The 19,413-nt window shown below is 41.3% G+C and overlaps 1 protein-coding gene across 1 annotated transcript in view; it reads right to left on the bottom strand.

Moving 5' to 3' along the window:
* TRIO (trio Rho guanine nucleotide exchange factor) overlaps positions 1 to 19,413 on the bottom strand; it is a 261,531-nt gene that overhangs the window by 176,835 nt on the left and 65,283 nt on the right. The window contains exon 2 of the mRNA XM_074146261.1: positions 7,024 to 7,098. Coding sequence (XP_074002362.1) covers positions 7,024 to 7,098 — 75 coding nt within the window. The remainder of the gene's footprint in view (positions 1 to 7,023; positions 7,099 to 19,413) is intronic.

Here is a 19,413-nt window from a genome sequence, read left to right as displayed (position 1 = left end):
CTATTTAAGCATTTAATTTATCTTTTACCCTGTTCTGATGTACGGATTCTGATTTGTCAGTTTATAGCTTTTAATTTTGTTAGCAGTGCTGTAAATTCTGAATCCACTCAATACAAAAGGCAAAAATCTGACTTTGAGTGGTTCCATTTAAATGTATTCGTCTTGTTCAGTTGCACAGACTTACTGTAGTTGAACATTAAAGTGCAATTTCAAATCCAACCTCTTGCTAGTGATAACATCACTAAATGCTAAATTTAAGTCAGTAGGCTGTCTTTACCAACACTTGTGTAATAGCACAGACACGTTCTTAAAAGCTAAACTTCACATATACGTTTTCAACGACAGATGTGTGGACTGTTTTCTCCTGTCCCATGGAAACGCAGAAAAACACTATCCTCCGTCCTGAATGATTTCTCATTTTAAATTAGCTTCTCATTGTAAATCCATGTTACTAAACAAAGTTTTAAAAAAACCTTAGAAAGAAGGCCAAAAGCAAATGAATAGAACAAGTCCCTCAAAAATTCATCACTATCCTCTCCAACACAGTCTGTGTGTGCTTGCTAGAGACATGAACCCCAGCTGCCAAGGTCTCCAGGGATTGTCTGCACTGGACACGTTCCCTGTGAGGCACTGCATGGAACTCGGAAGATGCATAAGCAGCTTTGAGTTTCTGTTGAGCTGCAATGCCAGTAACAAACTTAAAAGGAAATTCATATTCTTATCTTCCATGACCCTCTTAAGTGGAACATGAGACTAAAAACAACTCAGTTGTCTCATTCTAATGGAGAGAGGCAAGTCTGCTCTTGACCATCCTGACCCACTTGCCAAGCAGAGAGCTTTAAGGATTTTTACACAGCAAGTGACAGGATGAAAACAAGACAGAAGCCCCAGTAGAGAAGAAGGATAAATAACAAAAATGGGAGTCCAACAGCCCAGGACTCCACTCTGCTCCAGAGTGATCACCGGGCTCCAAAGCTACCAGTTAGCTGAAAGTTTGCTGCAGCTCTTAATGCTCTCCTCAGCCACCAGCTTCAGACCTAAAAAAACAATTTAGGTTTCAACTAGTAAACACTACTAATTCCAAACCCACAAAAAAGCAGGAGTTAACAGAGAAGAGAATATGCTGACTCGTTTTTAACACTCTCCAAGTGTCTCAAACAAATTCCTTGTTAAACGCAGTCACCTCAGATCAGTCCTCCAGGTCTTTCCCACAGAGCAACTCCTGTAACGTAAGATTTTCCAACATAACAGAGGAAGGAAACCCACTTCAGTTGGCTCCCCGTTCCACATACACCACAAAGAAAACCCATTTTTAAGGTATGGTGCTTAAATTTTTGATAAATCATATCCTGAAATTTTTTTAAGTTGAAGACAAAATCTGTTGCATAAATTTCACGTATAGATGAGTAATGAAGAAATTAATACAGCCTTGATTTTTGGTGGAAAGAATTTCACTACCCGGTCTTAAATCAGATACCAAAACTGTAAATATTAAGCAAAAAAAGTCCTTAAGACCTGTTTTTATATCAGCTTTGTGATGAAAAGCTTTCTTACGCTTCTTCCAATAAGTAACTCCCATTTCCTTTGTTCCTGATGCTCCTGTGTCATACACAAACAGGAACATTAAAAGCAACAATGCATGAGGCATCAGGTGGGAATTTCCTGTCTCTCAGTTATCTTTATCCAGCTCAGCCCACTATTTGCCTTGGTTTAACAAAACCATATTAAACTACTACTTTCATCAGTGAGACTTCCGTTTTTACCCCTTTCCTTTTATATAAAACCCCCACAGTACTGAGATATTCTGTGTATTCCAAGATGTGTCACATGAGTAGCTGATCAACTCACATGAGTCACCCAACATGAATCACTTCTGTCTAGTGCACATCACTAATAACAGTCTTGTCAATGGTCTCCAATATCCAACAGGCTGAGCAGTGCATTTTTTCCAGGAAATGCCTTTTTACCTAGTCTCAAAGTACTTAGGTAAAGCTAAACAGTGTTGAAAAGCAGGACAAATTATCAAGTGTCATTTTTCATATGAAGCCAAGAAAATTGCACCTTGTAAGAAAATACTTCTCTTCCTGTAAGTATGCATGGACATGTAAGAGTATCTGTACTTCAACAGACTTCAATTTAAACTGAACAAAAAAAATCGCATCCCAGACTCAATCCATACTTCATGGCTACTTCATTGGCAATTTTAGAAAAACAACCCAGGATGCACATGAAGCTGCACCCAAGCATTTGCATTCTACACATCGAGTTATTTTTTTTTTTACTTTGGCCAATGCAAGATAAAGCAGTCTAGTCTGTCAGACCGGTTTCATGAAGGACAAGTATTTTCTACTCAGAATTTACTCCAGAATCAATATGTACAGACAACAGAATTCAGGATAGCTTGGTGAGCTTTGGGACTGAAGTTATCAACCTACACAGAGCAAGATGTATTTCACAATACTTCACAGAAGTATTTGTTCATCTGCACTTTCTTGCCTCCTGCCCTAGAAAAAAAAATACACGCTTCAAGATCTTTTTCAGGTTTTGCATTCTCAGAGACTACATCTCTCCTTCTCACTCCAACTGCCTTCTTAATCATTAACTTTACTGTTCTTTAACAATTTGAGCATCACAGCTACACTAACGTATTTTAAGATGTGCAAGGAGCACAGAGATTTTAACAAGTTCAGATGACCTGTCTGCACCATACACCTTGTTTATACATTGTTGCACAGAATTTAGTTCTAAATTCACCTTTTAATTATTATTTTTAAACTCCTGTGGCTGGTGCTACAGATAAAGAAGAGTAGAGAAAGGTGAAGAGAAAGAATTCTCTTCCATCTAAATACATCTTCAGATATGCTAAATTATGAAAACTCTAGTCATTTTTTTTCATTTAAAAAACCACATCATTAACAGCTCAATAAAGGGGCTTAAACTGGATTGTGGTGGTGGAGCAGAGAGCAAAAGTGAATCACCTCAGATCTGTGATTTGTGGCAGAGGAAAAGCAACTACTGAAATAGTTTTTCAAAAGTGATGAAGTACTCAGACTGTACAAAGAAAAAGAAATTATGTTGAGTAGATATGTTACTTGTACCCACTTGAAAACAAATGAAAGGAGTAAATGAAAAGCAAAGACTGAAAAAAAAAAAAGCAATATAGAACTACAGCCTAACTCTGGCTAACACAAATTGAAGAGGTAGCTGGTGGAGAAGAAAAGTGAAACTCTCATAAATTCAGTTCCATGACAACATAGTACACTTGGGGTAAAAGTAGTACCTCAGTGGGAGGTATCTGTTACCAAGAGCTTTTACTTGATTAAAACACCAAGATTTCTGATTGTATCAAAACATCATCTCATGAATGGCTTAGGAGATACCTATGGTAGAAATAGTCTGGTGCTGGAATCAGGAGCAATAATGCAGGTAGAAAGGCTGCAGTGGGATCCCAAATGCGTGGTGAAGCCAGGATCTCAGAATTTCCAGCCAAACTTCTCGTAGAACAACAGAATAATGACAGAATAGCCCAGGTTGGAAGTGACCTTGAAAGACCATCTGTTCCAACATTCGTGGGAAAGGGAGACTGAATGGGATTACCTAGCACCCTGTCCAATCACATCTTGAAAACCTTCAGGGATGAGGACTCCACCATGTCCCTGAGGAAGTTGTTCCAGTGAATGATAGTTATCACTGTAAAAAAATTTCTTTCATAGAATGATAGAATGGTTTGGGTTGGAAGAATCATTTTGGGTTAAAGATCATCTAGTTCCAACCCCCCTGCCATGGGCAGGGACACCTTCCACTAGAGCAGGTTGCTCAAGGCCCCATCCAGCCTGGCCTTGAACACCTCTAGGGATGGGGCATCCACAACTTCTCTGGAAAAGCTGTTTCAGCGTCTCACCACCCTCAGAGTAAAGAATTTCTTCCTAATATCTAATCTATATCTGCCCTCTTTCCTATATCGAGATGAAACCTCTTCTGCTGCAACTTGTACTTGCTGCCCCTTGTCTTCTCCGCATGACTCCTTGTGAATACAGAGTTTCTGTCTTCCTTGTGGCTGTCCTTTAAGTACTGGAATACTGTGATGGGGTACCCTCTGAGCCTTCTCTTCTCCAGGAAGAAAAGACCTAACTCCTTCAGTCTTTCCTCATAACGTAGGTTCTCCAGCCCTTTCATGATCTTTGTGGCCCTCCCGCAGACCCTCTCCAGTCTGCCTGTGTCTTTGTTTAACTGTGGGGACCAGAACTGGACACAATACTCCAGGTGTAGCCTGAAGTAGCTGCTCTGAGTAGAATGGAATGATCACGTCTATCTCTGCTAGTAACATTCCTGTGGATGCAGCCCAGGATCCTATTTGCCTTTGTTGCTGCAGCAGCCCACTGCTCACTTATATTCAGTTTTTTGTCCACCAGGACACCCAGGTTCCTTTCAGCAAGGCTGCTCCTCAGCCACACAAATCCTAGCCTGTACTGTACTTTGGTTATTCTGACCCAGGTACACGACTCTGCACTTGTCTTTGTTAAACTTCATACTGTTCTTGCTAGCCCACTCTATTAGCCTGTCCAGGTCTCTCTGTAAGATGGCTCACCCTCATATGTCCATCTCACAATAAGCCGATTTCTTAAATTCTTAAGAAAGTCATCACTGTGGAAAGATCAGTGTCTTCAGTATGCTAAGAACACAAAGGTGAATATACTGCTATACAGTCCATACTGTATACTCAGTTAACTTGGAGAAGGAAGGTCTTAGCAGAGAGAGCCAGAGAAAAGACCAGGGAAGTGAACTTAGGATCTCAAACACTCCATGAATTGTTTTCAGACTGTGTTATTTGTGTAACTTTCCTGCCCTATAAAAAGGAACCTTTTTTTTTTTTTGCAGTGTTGATTGTCATACTTTATTTCTACTTGAGAAGGTATTTGACAACCAACAATAAACATGGTGCAACAACTCTACCTGAACTCCAATATAAATAAGGCAGAACAAAAATACAAAAATTATAGTGATGTTTGTGGATTCCTTAGGCTTAATGGGGCTGTTAGAGTTTTTAGTAGAGATAACTTAGAGCAGCCTTCAGATACAAGTTTTAGTAGAGATGTCCACAATAAATCTGTCCTACTTCTACAGACCTTAACCAGTTATTGGGCTTACAAATATTAAAAACAAGTATTTGAGCAAAAGTACTTCTGAAGAAAAACAAAACAAAACCAAACCAAAAAATGCAATGTACACTGAAAGCCTCTCAGTCAGTAATCCAACAGTCTTCCTCACCTTTGTGTTCCCAGGTATAAAGCTTGACAGCTGTAGTTCCACAAATAGCCCTAGCAGTCATAGTAGTTCTGTTGGGGAAAAGGGGGGTGTGTGGGTGTGGGAGTGTGTGTGTGTTTGTTTTGTTGTGGGTTGTTGTTGTTTTTTAATCACTTGTACTGCTAAAGTATTTCAATTTCATGCAATGGAAATGTGAAACTATGAATTTTGGCAGATCAGTTCCAGCCAGCCTTGCTGCCCACAGCTGCCTGCTCCATTCTCCTGTCAGAAGTTGCTACCTTCACACAGGCAAGTTGGCAACCACTTCTTCCTGTCTGGACCTCATCTGCTCTGGTTCAGAATCCATCATCTCCCCTTAAATTTATCTTCAGCTTTCATTTGGCCCACTTCATTGTCACTGAATTAATGCCTTTTGAGAATGCCATATGCTTACAAATTAAGAATAGAGAACACCTATCATCTTTAAGATCCCTTTTAAGCGGTCTAAACTAAGCTCTGGACAATCTAGAAATTCAGAGGTTTTGGAATGGAAACTGGCTATATTTTCATTAAGTGCCACAAAACAAGGTATAAAAAAGAGTGATGAGGGATTGAAATATTGTGCTTCACTCCCTTTTCTCATCTTCTTTCCCTCTGAAAATATAGTTGTAAGCAAGCCTTCACCGCCACTACAATTCATAAGCAGAAGAATCGGGATTTCCACACTAGGAGGAAAGCTGGCTCTGGGCAGTCTGTTGTATCATTTATTAGAGTTGCCAAGACCTTAAAAAAAGAAAAAAAAAAAAAAATACAACAAACACACAAACATCTTTTTTTGCTTTACACCTCTGCTTGACTCAGCAGAGTGGACAGGATGAAGTACTCTGAACCACACACTGTACTTACAAGCATCAGCATCTATGCACAGCAAATCTCTAGAGTGCAATTTCAGGGATCATTTTGTATGTTTTAATATTTACAGATAAGAGCTTTATTTTTGGAATTCTTGAAAAATTACTTATCCAAAACCCCCTCCTTTTAAATACAAGACTGTCCTCTAAATCTGACACTAAGATTATGGCAAAGAGAACGATGATGTTTAATCCCAACAAATTTGGAAGTACTTACTTTAGAAAGTCACACCCAAAATGCAGTTCCCAAAAAATAAGAATCTCAGCTATCATTCCATCAAGTAAAGTTACTTATCAAGTTATGGAATATGTTATGATATTCATTCATCTAAACCTCACTTTTAAATCCATTGCTATTCCTCATTAAGTAACCAACCAACTTCAAGGTGTATGCTGGAGATAGCTAAACTTAGATACTAAATCATTTCACCGTGAAGATATTAACTGTGCTTCAAAGGATATGCGCTGAAATTTCACTTCTGCAACAAGAGATATTTATCCAGTGCTTCAGATGGGTCAGTAACAAAGCCATCTCTGTAAAACTCTCCAGCAGAAGAAAAAGAAATAAGGGAAGGAATATGACTATAGAACAGAAGGTTATTCTAAATAATGCTGTGGATATGTGGGGGGAACAGGACACAACTGGGATGATAACAAGCAGTGTGTTCCACATTCAGCAACACACATAGCTTGTTTATCACAGATCTTTTCACAATTACTCATGTTACATTTGGGATACCCAACTGGTAGACGTGCTACCCTAGCTTTTAGGTGCTACCCATGTTCTAATGATATTTAAAGTATTCAAAATACCATTTTACATGTGACTAACACCACAGTTAGGCATTCCACAAGAGAATAACTGTACCTGAAAGGTATGCAACTTTTTCCTTTAAAATTGGCAATACTTCCATAGCCTTCATTTCATCATTTTTGCGAAACCCTGAAAAAAGGAAAAGACAAGATAATTAGAAATTCAGACAAGCTCAGCTTCTACATTTAATGAATGCACTGTATAACATTTACCTTTGGATTACAAACTGCATGTTATGATTACAGGAATTAAGATAACCTTACACGTTGCAAAAAAAAAAAAACAAACCAAAAACCAAAAAACACAACCACAAAAACCACCACCTAAATTTGTACAATATATTAATGAACAAGTCATTGCTTTGACTAGCTTAACACAAACAGCATGGTCTATTAGCAAGCCTCAACAGAAAACAGGATACTGGAATTAGCCTTTTTCATCAGTAAATAAAAACTATCAGTTGGATTGTGTTGCTTTTAGGCATTCCAAATCCTGCTTTCACTTTTTGTTCCAGCAGAGGGGAATAATACCAAACTAAGAAGAGTAGATAGCTTTACAGAAATTACCACTCAAAAAAAACAAAAAAACTCCACCTCAAAAAACCCCTATACTATTTCAACGCCACTTTCCTTACACCACTTCTGTAAGCAGAATTGGGAGGCAAAGCTCCCATCTGTGTCTTTTCTGTTTCCTGACTGAAGCAGCATTTTTGTAACAGAGAGCACACTCTGTCATGTTAACTCTACACACACACACAGAGTTTGAAATGGTCCCCCGGGGTGACTGATTACAGTCAATGTTGCAAAGCAGCACACCACCAGCTTGTCCCTCCTCTCTACTGCCATTACAGCTTTGTGGCCATATTCTAAACTTCTCCCTTCTTTAACAAGACAGATTTAAGGAAGCATTTTATTTATGACCTTATATTCCATATTGACCTGTATAATACAGAATTGGTCCCTTTTGGCCCAATCTTGTTCATCTTACAAAAATTGGGTGGTTTTGTAACCCCACTCCAACTAACTGTCCATCCTTCCTAGTCCCTCTGTATTCATGTACTTTTTTAAAAAATCTCATTTCTGAAGTATCCACCCTCTTTGGGGTAAAAGGGAAGCACTTACTACTTTATCACAGTTGAAGCCCAGAAGTGCTGTTAAGTAAGAACAGCCCAAAAAGCCTGGTACAACACAGTTGTTGTGTTCCTTAAAATCAACAGTTTGAGTTATTTAAAGGGTAAGATAAGCTGCTTGATTATTTATAGTTTCAGGGAAATCTTACAAGAGCAAGCTCTGGTATAATATGTGGCAGTCTTTTCTAAAATATATTGTCCTTTCTCTGTGCAAAAGGGCTACAATCCCTCCAGAGATGGCAGCAGACGCTGTCAGTGATGCCCAGCAGAGAGGTCATCATTTCTCTTACTCCTCAAAAATATTCAATTGTTTCATACCCTTTGGTCCCAGGCTCTGAGTTTTAATGACAGAGCTGTGCGGTTCAGAGCAAAAACCTGAAGGTATCATACTGATGTCATCAAGTAACATAAGATTTGCAAATAAGGGCATCATATATATAAATTACATGACAAGTTTTCTATTCCAGCCAGCAATACTGAGACTTCTGTGCCACTACAGTATCTAATTATGGGCACTACCCTTCAAAACAGATCCAGGACACACCAAACAGAACATCCAAGGGTCAAAGATGGCCAGGTGTTTACACATCATGAGCTATGAGGAAGGACTAGACTGAATGACGCTGTTTAGTCTGAAGAACCGAGGGGAAACATGGTAGCAGGCCTCAAAAGTCTAGTGGTGGCAAAAGTAAGCTGAATTACAACAAGAAGTTTACTTTAGACAGTAGAAAGTTTTGTAAAGGAAAGAACCGTGAAGCATGACGTGGGATTGCCTGTGGAAAGCTAGGGACTATCCACCTCTGGGGATTTTTTAAAAATGCATTTAGACAAATGTCTGCCAGCAATGACATGTATATAGGCCAAGGCAGGGTCCCTCCAGGTCACTATAACTGAAGGGTTCAAGCAGGACATTGTCTCCGCACCCACAGATTACAAACAAAACTAAACAAATCCTCTTTCAGCCATTGGCTAGTTCCCTGTTTTTCCATGAACACCATAAAACAAAAAACAAACCCAAAATTTGATAGACATTCTCAGAAAGGCTACACCAGGAAAACTGGTTCCTTGGGTAACCACGCTGTATGGAAAGTTTCTACACAGTGGACAATATTTTGCAATTACACAGCAACTCCAGATTGAGGAGGACAGAGCTATTTCTTTCATGTTTGTGCTTAGACTCTCGGGGTCTAAGATGGAATACTGTGTCCAGCTTTGGAGTCCTCAACACAGAAAGGACATGGACCTGTTGGAACGGGTCCAGCGGAGGGCCACGAAGATGATCAGAGGGATGGAGCACCTCTCCTATGAAGACAGGCTGAGAGAGCTGGGGTTGTTCAGCCTGGAGAAGAGAAGGCTCCGGGGAGACCTCATAGCAGCCTTCCAATATCTCAAGGGAGCCTACAGGACAGTCAGAGAGGGACTCTTTGTCAGGAAGCATAGTGACAGGACAAGGGGTAATGGTTTTAAATTGGAAGAGGGGAGATTTAGATTAGATATTAGGAGGAAATTCTTTACTGTGAGGGTGGTGAGGCACTGGAACAGGTTGCCCAGGGAAGTTGTTGGATGCCCCATCCCTGGAAGTGTTTAAGGCCAGGCTGGATGGGGCTTTGAGCAACCTGCTCTAGTGGGAGGTGTCCTTGCCCATGACAGGAGGGCTGGAACACAATGATCTTTAAGGTCCCTTCCAACTCTAACCATTCTATGATTCTATGGCTCCAAAGGAACCTCTTGCCTTATTCCTTCCTCCGTAGTACTGGCTGTGGATTATCAGCCTTTCACTGAAACCGCCTACAATTTTCTTTCTACTAAGTTTCCATTTAGTAGGGACTAAAGCTTTAAACAAGGCTTTAGATGAGTTATTTAAGTCCAAGAGTTTTGTAAAAAGACTGCAAGTATCTTCTTCCACCTTGAAATATTTGGGCTTCAGTTCACTGTTAAGACATACAGCCACACTTCCAGCGTTAATTCTTTTTTTAACGTGTTTGAGTTACCTACCATAAGCTTAGCATGCTCAGCTTTCAAATCAACCATGGCAATTCCTTTTCTTCACAGTAAATTTAGAGGTAGAAAACACTTTCTCCTCACCTAAAATGCATGCAGAAACTAGTGCTGTACTTTGCTGTCTATCTTAGCGCAAAATTACCTGAGACACTGATGTTACCACAACTGCTTGCTCAGATTTCTAAGCCTTTAAACTACTTCACCTCAGATGATGCTCAGTAGCTGCACATTTTACTTTGCCTGCAGCATGTAAGAAGCAAGAAACATTTAGCTCACATCTATTTGACTATAAAGGGGATGCTCAAGGTAAACACCCTAGCAAATACGTTAGCGCTTGGCTCATGTTCTGGATCTGCATATCCTTAAGGCTGACTGCCTTGGACTATCATATTCCTGCTGCTCTAAATAGCCTATTTTTATTTCAGTTCTGCAGTGCTAAAGCTTAACTGAAAAGACTGGGGGGATTACAATCGATGAAAGAATGCTGGGGAGCAAAGAGCGTCAATATGGCAAGAAAGTATCATATTTTTATCTCTGACAGAGGAATAATAAATAAAAAAAAAACAACACCAAAAAATCAGCAATATAAGCAGGTCTTAATGGCTTGGGGTGGATTCCCCCCCCACTTCTTTTTTAAGCCTCTACACCACAAAACATTTGCGATTATGAGGATTTAATTTTATAAAAAAAGAAATTAAGAGGCATTTACCGCACTCAAACGAAAATGCCATAAATATCTGCACCAATCTCTCCCCTACACAGCTCAGCAACCTCCGCGCCAGCCGGCTGCATCACATGTTCCTGGAGGTGATGTCATCCTTCCCCAGCCGGCCGGCTGCAGCTCCCGCCGCCGCGGTGCCGCTGCAGTGCCCGCAGCCCCGTCACCCACCACGGCAGCCATGGAGCCAGCCGAGGTGTCGGGGCGGGGAGCTCGATGGAAGAGCACGACCCAAGGCTGCAGGGCGCAGCTTGGCGAGCGCGGCAAACAAACGGGCTTTCATTCCCCTGGCCACGCTTCCCTGTTGAAAGCACGATGCGTATGCATACGCCGCACATATTTATGCTGTTCCTTTCACGATCCAGTTCACTTAATAAGGCATTTTATTTTTAAAAATGTGCTTTTTAATAATAAATACTACGCTAGTATCTTTTTAAAATAATTGCAGTCCGAAACAGGAAAATCACCCTTGATACTTTCAATACCTATTAAAGGAATAATCATTTTACAGTTTCACATTTTCAATAGGTAGCATATGCCCTTCTGTTGTCTCATATAGCATGCAGACGCTTTTCCCTAACTACCCGTCAAGAGGGAAGAAGCTCAAATTATGCTAATTAATATTCAGCTTCACTAGATTAAGTAACACACAACTGAGTAGTCCATTCCAATTTAAGAGGATTTCACACACACCCCCCGGTAAAGCTTTCAGAATTACACAGTCCCCCGAGTCAGAGCAATAGAGCCTTCTACTAAAACAGAGCCTGTTAACACTGAGCAGTTACTTGAACTTTGTACCACACAACTAAAGATCTTTAAAACATGCCAAGAAGAAATGAGGAAAAGAAAGTCACCTAAACTTTTTATACAGATGTATACACGACAAAAATGAAGAAGTCTTTCCTACAAACACACCACCTCCTCTGTGTTCCCACAGCTTCAGAGCCAGCCAAATTTAAGAAACTAAATTGTGTCCTTACTAATCCTTTTTCTCATGCTGCATGAGGCTAAGATATTTTGCTGCAATATATTAATTTATCCAAGTTAAAAGACCCATGAAATTACAGCATTCCTGGGTGATGCTATCACCCCAGGAGGTTTCAGAGAGCCCTTTACCCGAACAGCCAGGACAAGCCCCTCTCACTTGTGCTGCAAGCGTTCCTGCATCCCGTGGGTAAGATCTGGCTGCAGAGCTGCATGTCCACCTGCCTTGGAGACAGGAGAGCACCCCAGCGTAAAGCGGCCAGCATTCCTGTAACTCTGCTGCTCCCCTGTGTACCCAACTTGCTGAAACTTCTCGCGGGCACTGAAATACAGTGAGCAAGTCACCTTTACAGCAGTAACAGAACCTGGGTACCCTGTGTGGTAGGTCACACATCCAAGACAAATGCTAGTCTAAGGCTAAGGTGTCCTTCAGCGACAGGAGACAAGGTTAACTCTGTTAATCATCTTGCACTGCAATGATCAGTAACTAGTCAGCCACGCAATTAAAAGGAGAAGATAAAATTGCCTTGAACACATCTTTAAAGCTAACAATTTGATTACACAACTGTGATAAAAAACAATGTTGGAAACAGCTTCCTCAAAGATGCATCACTGCCCCAGGAACACAGAAGTCTTTGTTACTTTGAAGGTATGTTCAGTGATGTGCATCATTCAGTTATGGCAACAAACATAAATTACAGAAACAGAAATTAAGACAGCAAAGACTTGGAAATAGAGGCTCAGAGCAGCATCTCTTTGCTAAGAGGTTGACGAAGCACTCATCCATTGCTGTCACACACAACTGACTTGAAACTATTCTGAAAGGTGGCTAGAAAAAACACAAACAATAAAAGGGAATGCTCTCATCCTGAAAACTCACACTTTTAAGGACACAACTGCTTTTTACCTAACAACATAAAACCAAGACCTTTTCATGGGTGCAAACAAAAAAAGCCATGCTCAATCCTGAATACATCGATGCATTAGGCTCTCTTCAGACTTCAGAAGAATGACTACATGTGTTGTTCCATGGACAGTAAGCAAGTACCTTATCTGCCAGGCTGCTACCTCCACCACCACCCTTCTAATCCCCACCTCTTCTTTGACAGAAATCTCACCCCGAACCAGAAAAACCTCCTTTAGTGAGTTATTTTCCAACAGAGTACCCTCTTCATTTCAAATCATAGAATAGAATCATAGAATCATCCAGGTTGGAAGAGACCCTTGGGATCATCGAGTCCAACCATCTACCCTACACTACAAAGTTCTTCCCTATATCATATCCCTCAACACCACATCTAAACGTCTCTTAAACACATCCAGGGATGGTGACTCAACCACCTCCCTGGGCAGCTTATTCCAATGCCCGACCACTCTTTCTGTGAAAAATTCTTTCCTAATGTTCAGTCTAAACCTACCCTGCTGGAGCTTGAAGCCATTCCCTCTCGTTCTGTCATTAATTACCTGTGCGAAGAGACCAGCACCAACCTCTCTACAGTGTCCTTTCAAGTAGTTGTAGAGAGTGATGAGGTCTCCCCTCAGCCTCCTCTTCCTCATACTAAACAGTCCCACATCCTTCAACCGCTCTTCATATGATTTGTCTTCCAGGCCCTTCACCAGCTTCGTTGCCCTCCTCTGCACTCGCTCCAGCACCTCGATATCTCTCTTGTATTGAGGTGCCCAAAACTGGACACAATACTCGAGGTGTGGCCTCACCAGTGCTGAGTACAGGGGCACAATCACCTCCCTACTTCTGCTGGTCACGCTATTTCTAATACAAGCCAGGATGCCGTTGGCTTTCTTGGCCACCTGGGCACACTGCCGGCTCATATTCAGCCGCTTGTCAATTAGAACCCCCAGGTCTCTTTCTTCCAGGCAGCTTTCCAGCCACACTTTCCCAAGCCTGTAGCTCTGCTTGGGGTTATTGTGGCCCAAGTGCAGAACCTGGCACTTGCCCTTGTTGATACTCATGCCATTGATTTTGGCCCAATGATCCAATCTATCTAGGTCTCTCTGTAGAGCTTAAAGGACCCGTTCCGATAGGCGTCTTCTCAAAAATCCACACGCTATGCTAAGTTCTATAGGAAGGAAAAAAAACCACATAGAAACTGTGATAGCAGCACTCAGAACCACTATGTTAATGGCACAGTTCAGGTAATCAAGGAGTTAGGTAACAATCAGATTGATTTAGGTTAGTCATAACTGGAAAGAAATATTTGCTAGAAAATAAGAGATGAAACAACTTCCATGTAGGAGGAGAAGACACCATTTTCCTAGCCAAGCAGCAACTTCATACATCTAGGTAAGACAGCGGGAACCATAAAGCATTCTGCACAAGTCCTTGCATCCACTGGTCCCTTGTGTTGATTAAACTTTACCTTTGTAACAGAAAATCTCAAAACCATAGCTAGTCAACATTTAAGCAAAAAGAATCCAAGATGTTGCTGTCTAGCATTTCCTCTATTTCATAGCACTAAAGATATTCACTATACAACTCTAAAATCTGAGCTATTCCTCCCTTCAATTGTAAAGCCATCCTACCTACATTTCAAGAGAAATTGCCTTCTAGTTAATTAAGTAAAAAGGAAAAAAAAAAAAAAAAACCACCACACAAAAGAAGGAATAAAGATCAAATATAATAAAATTACTGCATTATTAGACTGATTAAGGTTTCATTATTCACCCTTTTTCCTCCCCCATATCACAAGACGATGACTTTGATTTAAAATCCTGGAAATCCATAGATTTATTCAACTTTGCTTATCACTTAACAACTATATATGATAAACCTCAGCTGCAAGTTAATTTATATGCTACCTCCCATGTTTTTCAAGTGTCTAGAAAGAGAGTACAAAGCAGGTTCCTGTTCTCCCATCTTGCCATTTTTAAAATGGGACAGTGGGCAAATTTCTAAAGATGCTATTATTCCATGACAAATAATTTTAAATAAGATATGAGGAAATTCACAAGCAGCCATTGTGAAGTCTTTTACATCCTTACTCTGAAGTAACTACAGAAAAACCAGTACAGACTAAGTCAATAGAATCATTTCATTCTTCCCTTCAATCAGATCCAGAAAAAATGATTGCTGAACTCCACAAATTCTTGGGTTTACAGATTAAATCAGACTACTGAGGTAAAGGTGAGAAAGAAAACTGAATTTCCTTAAAGCAGAAAAAGACAAAAAACCAGCAGTAATTAAGAATACAACCTAAAGGGCTGGCAAAAAGAGCCAAAGGGTAACTGAAGTTAGTGTATGTATGGGATTACTGGCAACTTGTCTTGATTTTAACTCAAGTACTTTAAATGCCAATTGCAATTTTATGGTAGGCTTAACTATAAATTCAAACTTTTGTATGCAAGTAAAGGATTTATAGAGCAATCAGAGCTGTCAATTCACCAACTGCACTGTTATCGCTTCCCATTATAGACATTGCCTATATTCATTGCTGCTCAGCAATCTCACACCATCTTTCACATTGCAACAAAGCAAGAGAATTCAGGGAAATTATGGCAAAGACTGCAATTCTCTTCTCTTCTCTGAAGCTTAGTGAGCTTGCAGATGACCAGTTTCAAAAGGTATAATGGCAATCCATCTGAGGAACACTAACTTTTAAGTATGCCTGTCATGGCATCTTTAAGAATATACATCTTTATTTTTAGGAGAAAACGAGGATCAGCAGGTTTTATTAAATGACATACAGATCACTGGGCAACATTAGTAACCTTGGCATTCATCATTTATTCATTCACTTTTTCTCAGTCCAGATTCTAAAGCCTCCAGGTGACTCCAATAAAGACACAGCTTAGAGGCATATAACCATAGGGGCAAGATTTCAGTGTTGTTCCACCAGTCAAAGTCACGAGCTTAAGCAAGTTGGTTTTTGGGGGGTTTTAGGGTTTGGAGTTTTTTGGGGTTTTTTTTGTAGCTAATAGCTACAAAATAAAATAGTCCTTTTCTGGAGAGCTGCCTGGCAGAAAAGGACCTGGGGGTGTTGGTCGACTGTCGGCTGAACATGAGCCAGCAGTGTGCCCAGGTGGCCAAAAAGGCCAACAGCATCCTGGCCTGTATCAAGAACAGTGTGGCAAGTAGGACCCGAGAGGTGATCGTCCTCCTGTACTCGGCACTGGTGAGACCCCCACCTCGAGTACTGTGTCCAGTTTTGGGCCCCCTACCACAAGAAAGACATTGAGGTGCTAGAGCAGGTCCAGAGAACGGCAATGAAGCCGGTGAGGGGTCTGGAGCACAAGTCTTACGAGGAGAGGCTGAGGGAGCTGGGGTTGTTCAGTCTGGGGAAGAGGAGACTGAGGGGAGACCTTATCGCTCTCTACAACTACCTGAAAGGAGGCTGTAGAGAGACGGGGGTCGGTCTCTTCTCCCAAGTTACAGATGATAGGACAAGGGGTAATGGCCTCAAGTTACGCCAGGGGAAGTTCAGGTTAGATATTAGGAAATATTTCTTTACTGAAAGGGTTATCAGGCATTGGAATGGGCTGCCCAGGGAGGTGGTTGAGGCACCATCCCTGGAGGTATTCAAGAGAGGAGTTGACATGGTGCTCGGGGATATGGATTAGTGTTGGGTGGTGTGGTGGTGTGTGTGTGGGTTGTGCGTGGTGTGTTTTTTTTTTTTTTTTTTAATTGGTTGGACTAGATGATCTTAAAGGGTCCCTTCCAACCTAGGTGATTCTGTAATAGCTATTTATTTAACAGTAAGAACCCAGTCCTGAATTTAAGGCAATTCCAGGAGTACGACATGAGCACACTTTTAACTCCCTTCAGCTCTGATCAGGCTCAAGATCCACTCATCAGAAAACATTACACCTTCAAACCCTCATTTCAAACCATCACAACAGCCCACAGAAATGTCCCTCCTCTTCCTGTTTTGTTTTGCATCCTATGCACTCTTCCTAAGTGCTTCAGGGAATTGCACATCAGTACTGAGCTGGTAGGCAGTGCTACCACATGGCAACTGGGACCTCACAGAAGGGGACAGCTTAGAAATTGCCTTGAAGTAAGACAATGAGATTCATTAGGTTACTAGCTCTTTAAGCCACTTTCAGGTTTTGGCATTTTTGCGAAGTATAAGAGGTTCTCTCTTACCATTTTTACAGATTCGTGGTTTGTGCTGACACCAGGACACATCTCTCCTGACTGTAAATTATGGGGGGACTGCAATGTCACAGAGGGATGTGGGACAAGAGCTACTACTGTAGTTGACAGCAAGATCAAATTCACTGAGTGACTGTTCTCTTCTTGGAAGCTTACATACTCATCTCATTCCTCAGTTAAGAAACAGCAACCTACCAGGAAACTGGCTACCTCAGGTGTGTAAATGCAAAACTTGTTGAAGAGCTGCCTTAAGAACACAAGTTGAAGAAAACTAAATCACTCTGTTAAAAATCTGTGGTTTCCTTTTAATTCAGTAACAGGAACCTTAGAGTTATCCATATTTTGTAGAGAGGTCCTTTCCAACCTGAATTATCCTTTGATCCTATGAAATGTGCAAGACAGAAGTACAAATGTCCATTTTCCAACTGAAACTTAAGACAAAACAATCAAAATCTGACCAGTTTCTCCCCTTTGAAGTGAGAGGAACCGTATTCTTAAATTTATCTATCCATTCGGGATGTTCAATCCGCTCCTGCTTTCCTACCGATATTGTTGGGGGTTCATTTGTTTTGGTGGGAACTGCTCATCCGTCTCCAAGCGCTGCAATACTCCAATTCACTGCCCTCCTGAGGTGGCAAACCTTTTTGTAGTGGTGTTCAAATACAGCAGTAGCACATGGCTCTCACTGCAGTCAGATACTTTCCCCGTTCACTATTGCTGCAGACACTTATGGGCTTAAGGGTCTACACTGTCAGGGCTATCAGGAGGGTACCCAGTCTCCTATAAAAAAAAAAAAAAATCACAGAATACCACGTTGCTATTGGTTTTAACATGGAGTTGTTTTCACAACAAGGTCTGTAAGCAATTTTACTTATTTTTCTGTTTAAAACACCGATCAAGTGAAAGGCAGTAGCTTCTAAATTCTGCGCAGCAACAGCTGGAACGTAACATTTTAGATCATGTCCTTTGGCTCTTGTTCCAAACCACCATCTGGAGAAATCTCTTTCCACACTGAAATTGATGAAGACTACAGCAAGGGCAGTAAAAATAAGCAAGCTAAAACAGATTGAAAATTGTCCTGCATTGTTTTATCCTGAGCAACAATAGGAAGAACTATTTCCATCAGCCCTGAAAGCAATCAAAATTACCAAAAAACAGACTGCATATTTTTCAGAAGAAATGCCTTTTTATAGCAAAAAGTATTGCTTTTAGGTTTCCTATCATTCATTTACTCCAAGATTAGGCATTTACTGGTTGGTGTTTTTTTTTTTTTCTTTTTCTCCACTTTTTTTTTTTTAAGATATGCACACATTTTCACAATACCTTCATCACCTTATGGAGATTCACATGCAAAAATTAGACTAGGTTACATTCATACTTCGAGATATCAGTACTTAAAGAACCATTTTTTGTTGAATACTCCTTCCTCCCTCCTTCCCCCTCCCTTTTTTTGCACGACATTTTATATTCCTTCTGTGGCAAAACTAGTAGTTTGCAACAAGATGTATGTCAAATAACTTGATTTGTGCACAGCGCTCATTCCTTCCAATTCCTGCTTTATTAGTTTGCAGCTGTAAGCAGCTCCAGCTCTAAGAGCACCGAGACACAGGAAATGTAGGATGAATCTGAGCTTCTCTGCTACATTACACTGCACAGACAAAAAAAAAAAAAATAAAAAAAATAATCAACGTGAGGAGGAAGGGGGAGACACTTTTCTTCATCCTGCATTGTAAAAACAGCCAAGTTCATATTGATTCAAGCAACAGAGAAAAAGAATCAGCCGCAGCTTGTTTTATACAGCCCTTAGCTTCAGATGTGTGGCTGCTAGAAGCATTAAGGGGAGGGGGAAAATAAAGTTTTACATCAGAGGCTCTCCCTGCTCTCCTTTTTTATCTTTTTACTGATTTTATTTAGAACAATGATCAACATATGCTACTGGTTAGGACGAACCAATTCTTAAAAAAAAAAAGAATAGCGATCAGGAGTCCACAGGGGAATTAAAGCTTGGGTATTTCGCTTTTAATATGCGAGCGGTTGCTAACAGCAACCTCTCTGTCTCCTCCCTCCCTGCCTTCACAAGGGAGAGCGAGATTAGCACGAAACGCCGAAAGAGATGCCCCGTGCCCGTCTCGTTTGCTCGAGGATGACGTTAGAAATCATCGCTCGAATTGTTCCGAGCAGGCGCGCACGCCGCGTTAATTAAACGCCCAGGTTGAAGACAATAGTCGGCGATGTAAGGGAGGGAGCCGCGGGGCTCTGCGGAGAGAGGGGCGACGCGGGCGCGGGCTGGGGGCCGGGGCGGTGACGGCGCGGCTGCCACGTGACCGCCGCACACATTACATCACCAGCTCTGCGCGGGGCTGAGCCATCCCCCAGCGCGGGAGGAGCGCTGCCGCCACGCCGCATCCCCGCATCCTTCCCCCCCCCCGCCTCCCCCAGCCCTACGGAGGCAGAAACAGGAGGGAGCTGAAGTCACGCAAACCTTCCTCTCCCCGCCCTGCC

The sequence above is a fragment of the Numenius arquata genome, chromosome 4 (assembly GCF_964106895.1).
Source record: "Numenius arquata chromosome 4, bNumArq3.hap1.1, whole genome shotgun sequence".
In the NCBI taxonomy this organism is placed as follows: Eukaryota; Metazoa; Chordata; class Aves; order Charadriiformes; family Scolopacidae; genus Numenius; species Numenius arquata.
This window is presented reverse-complemented; position numbering and strand designations above follow the sequence as displayed.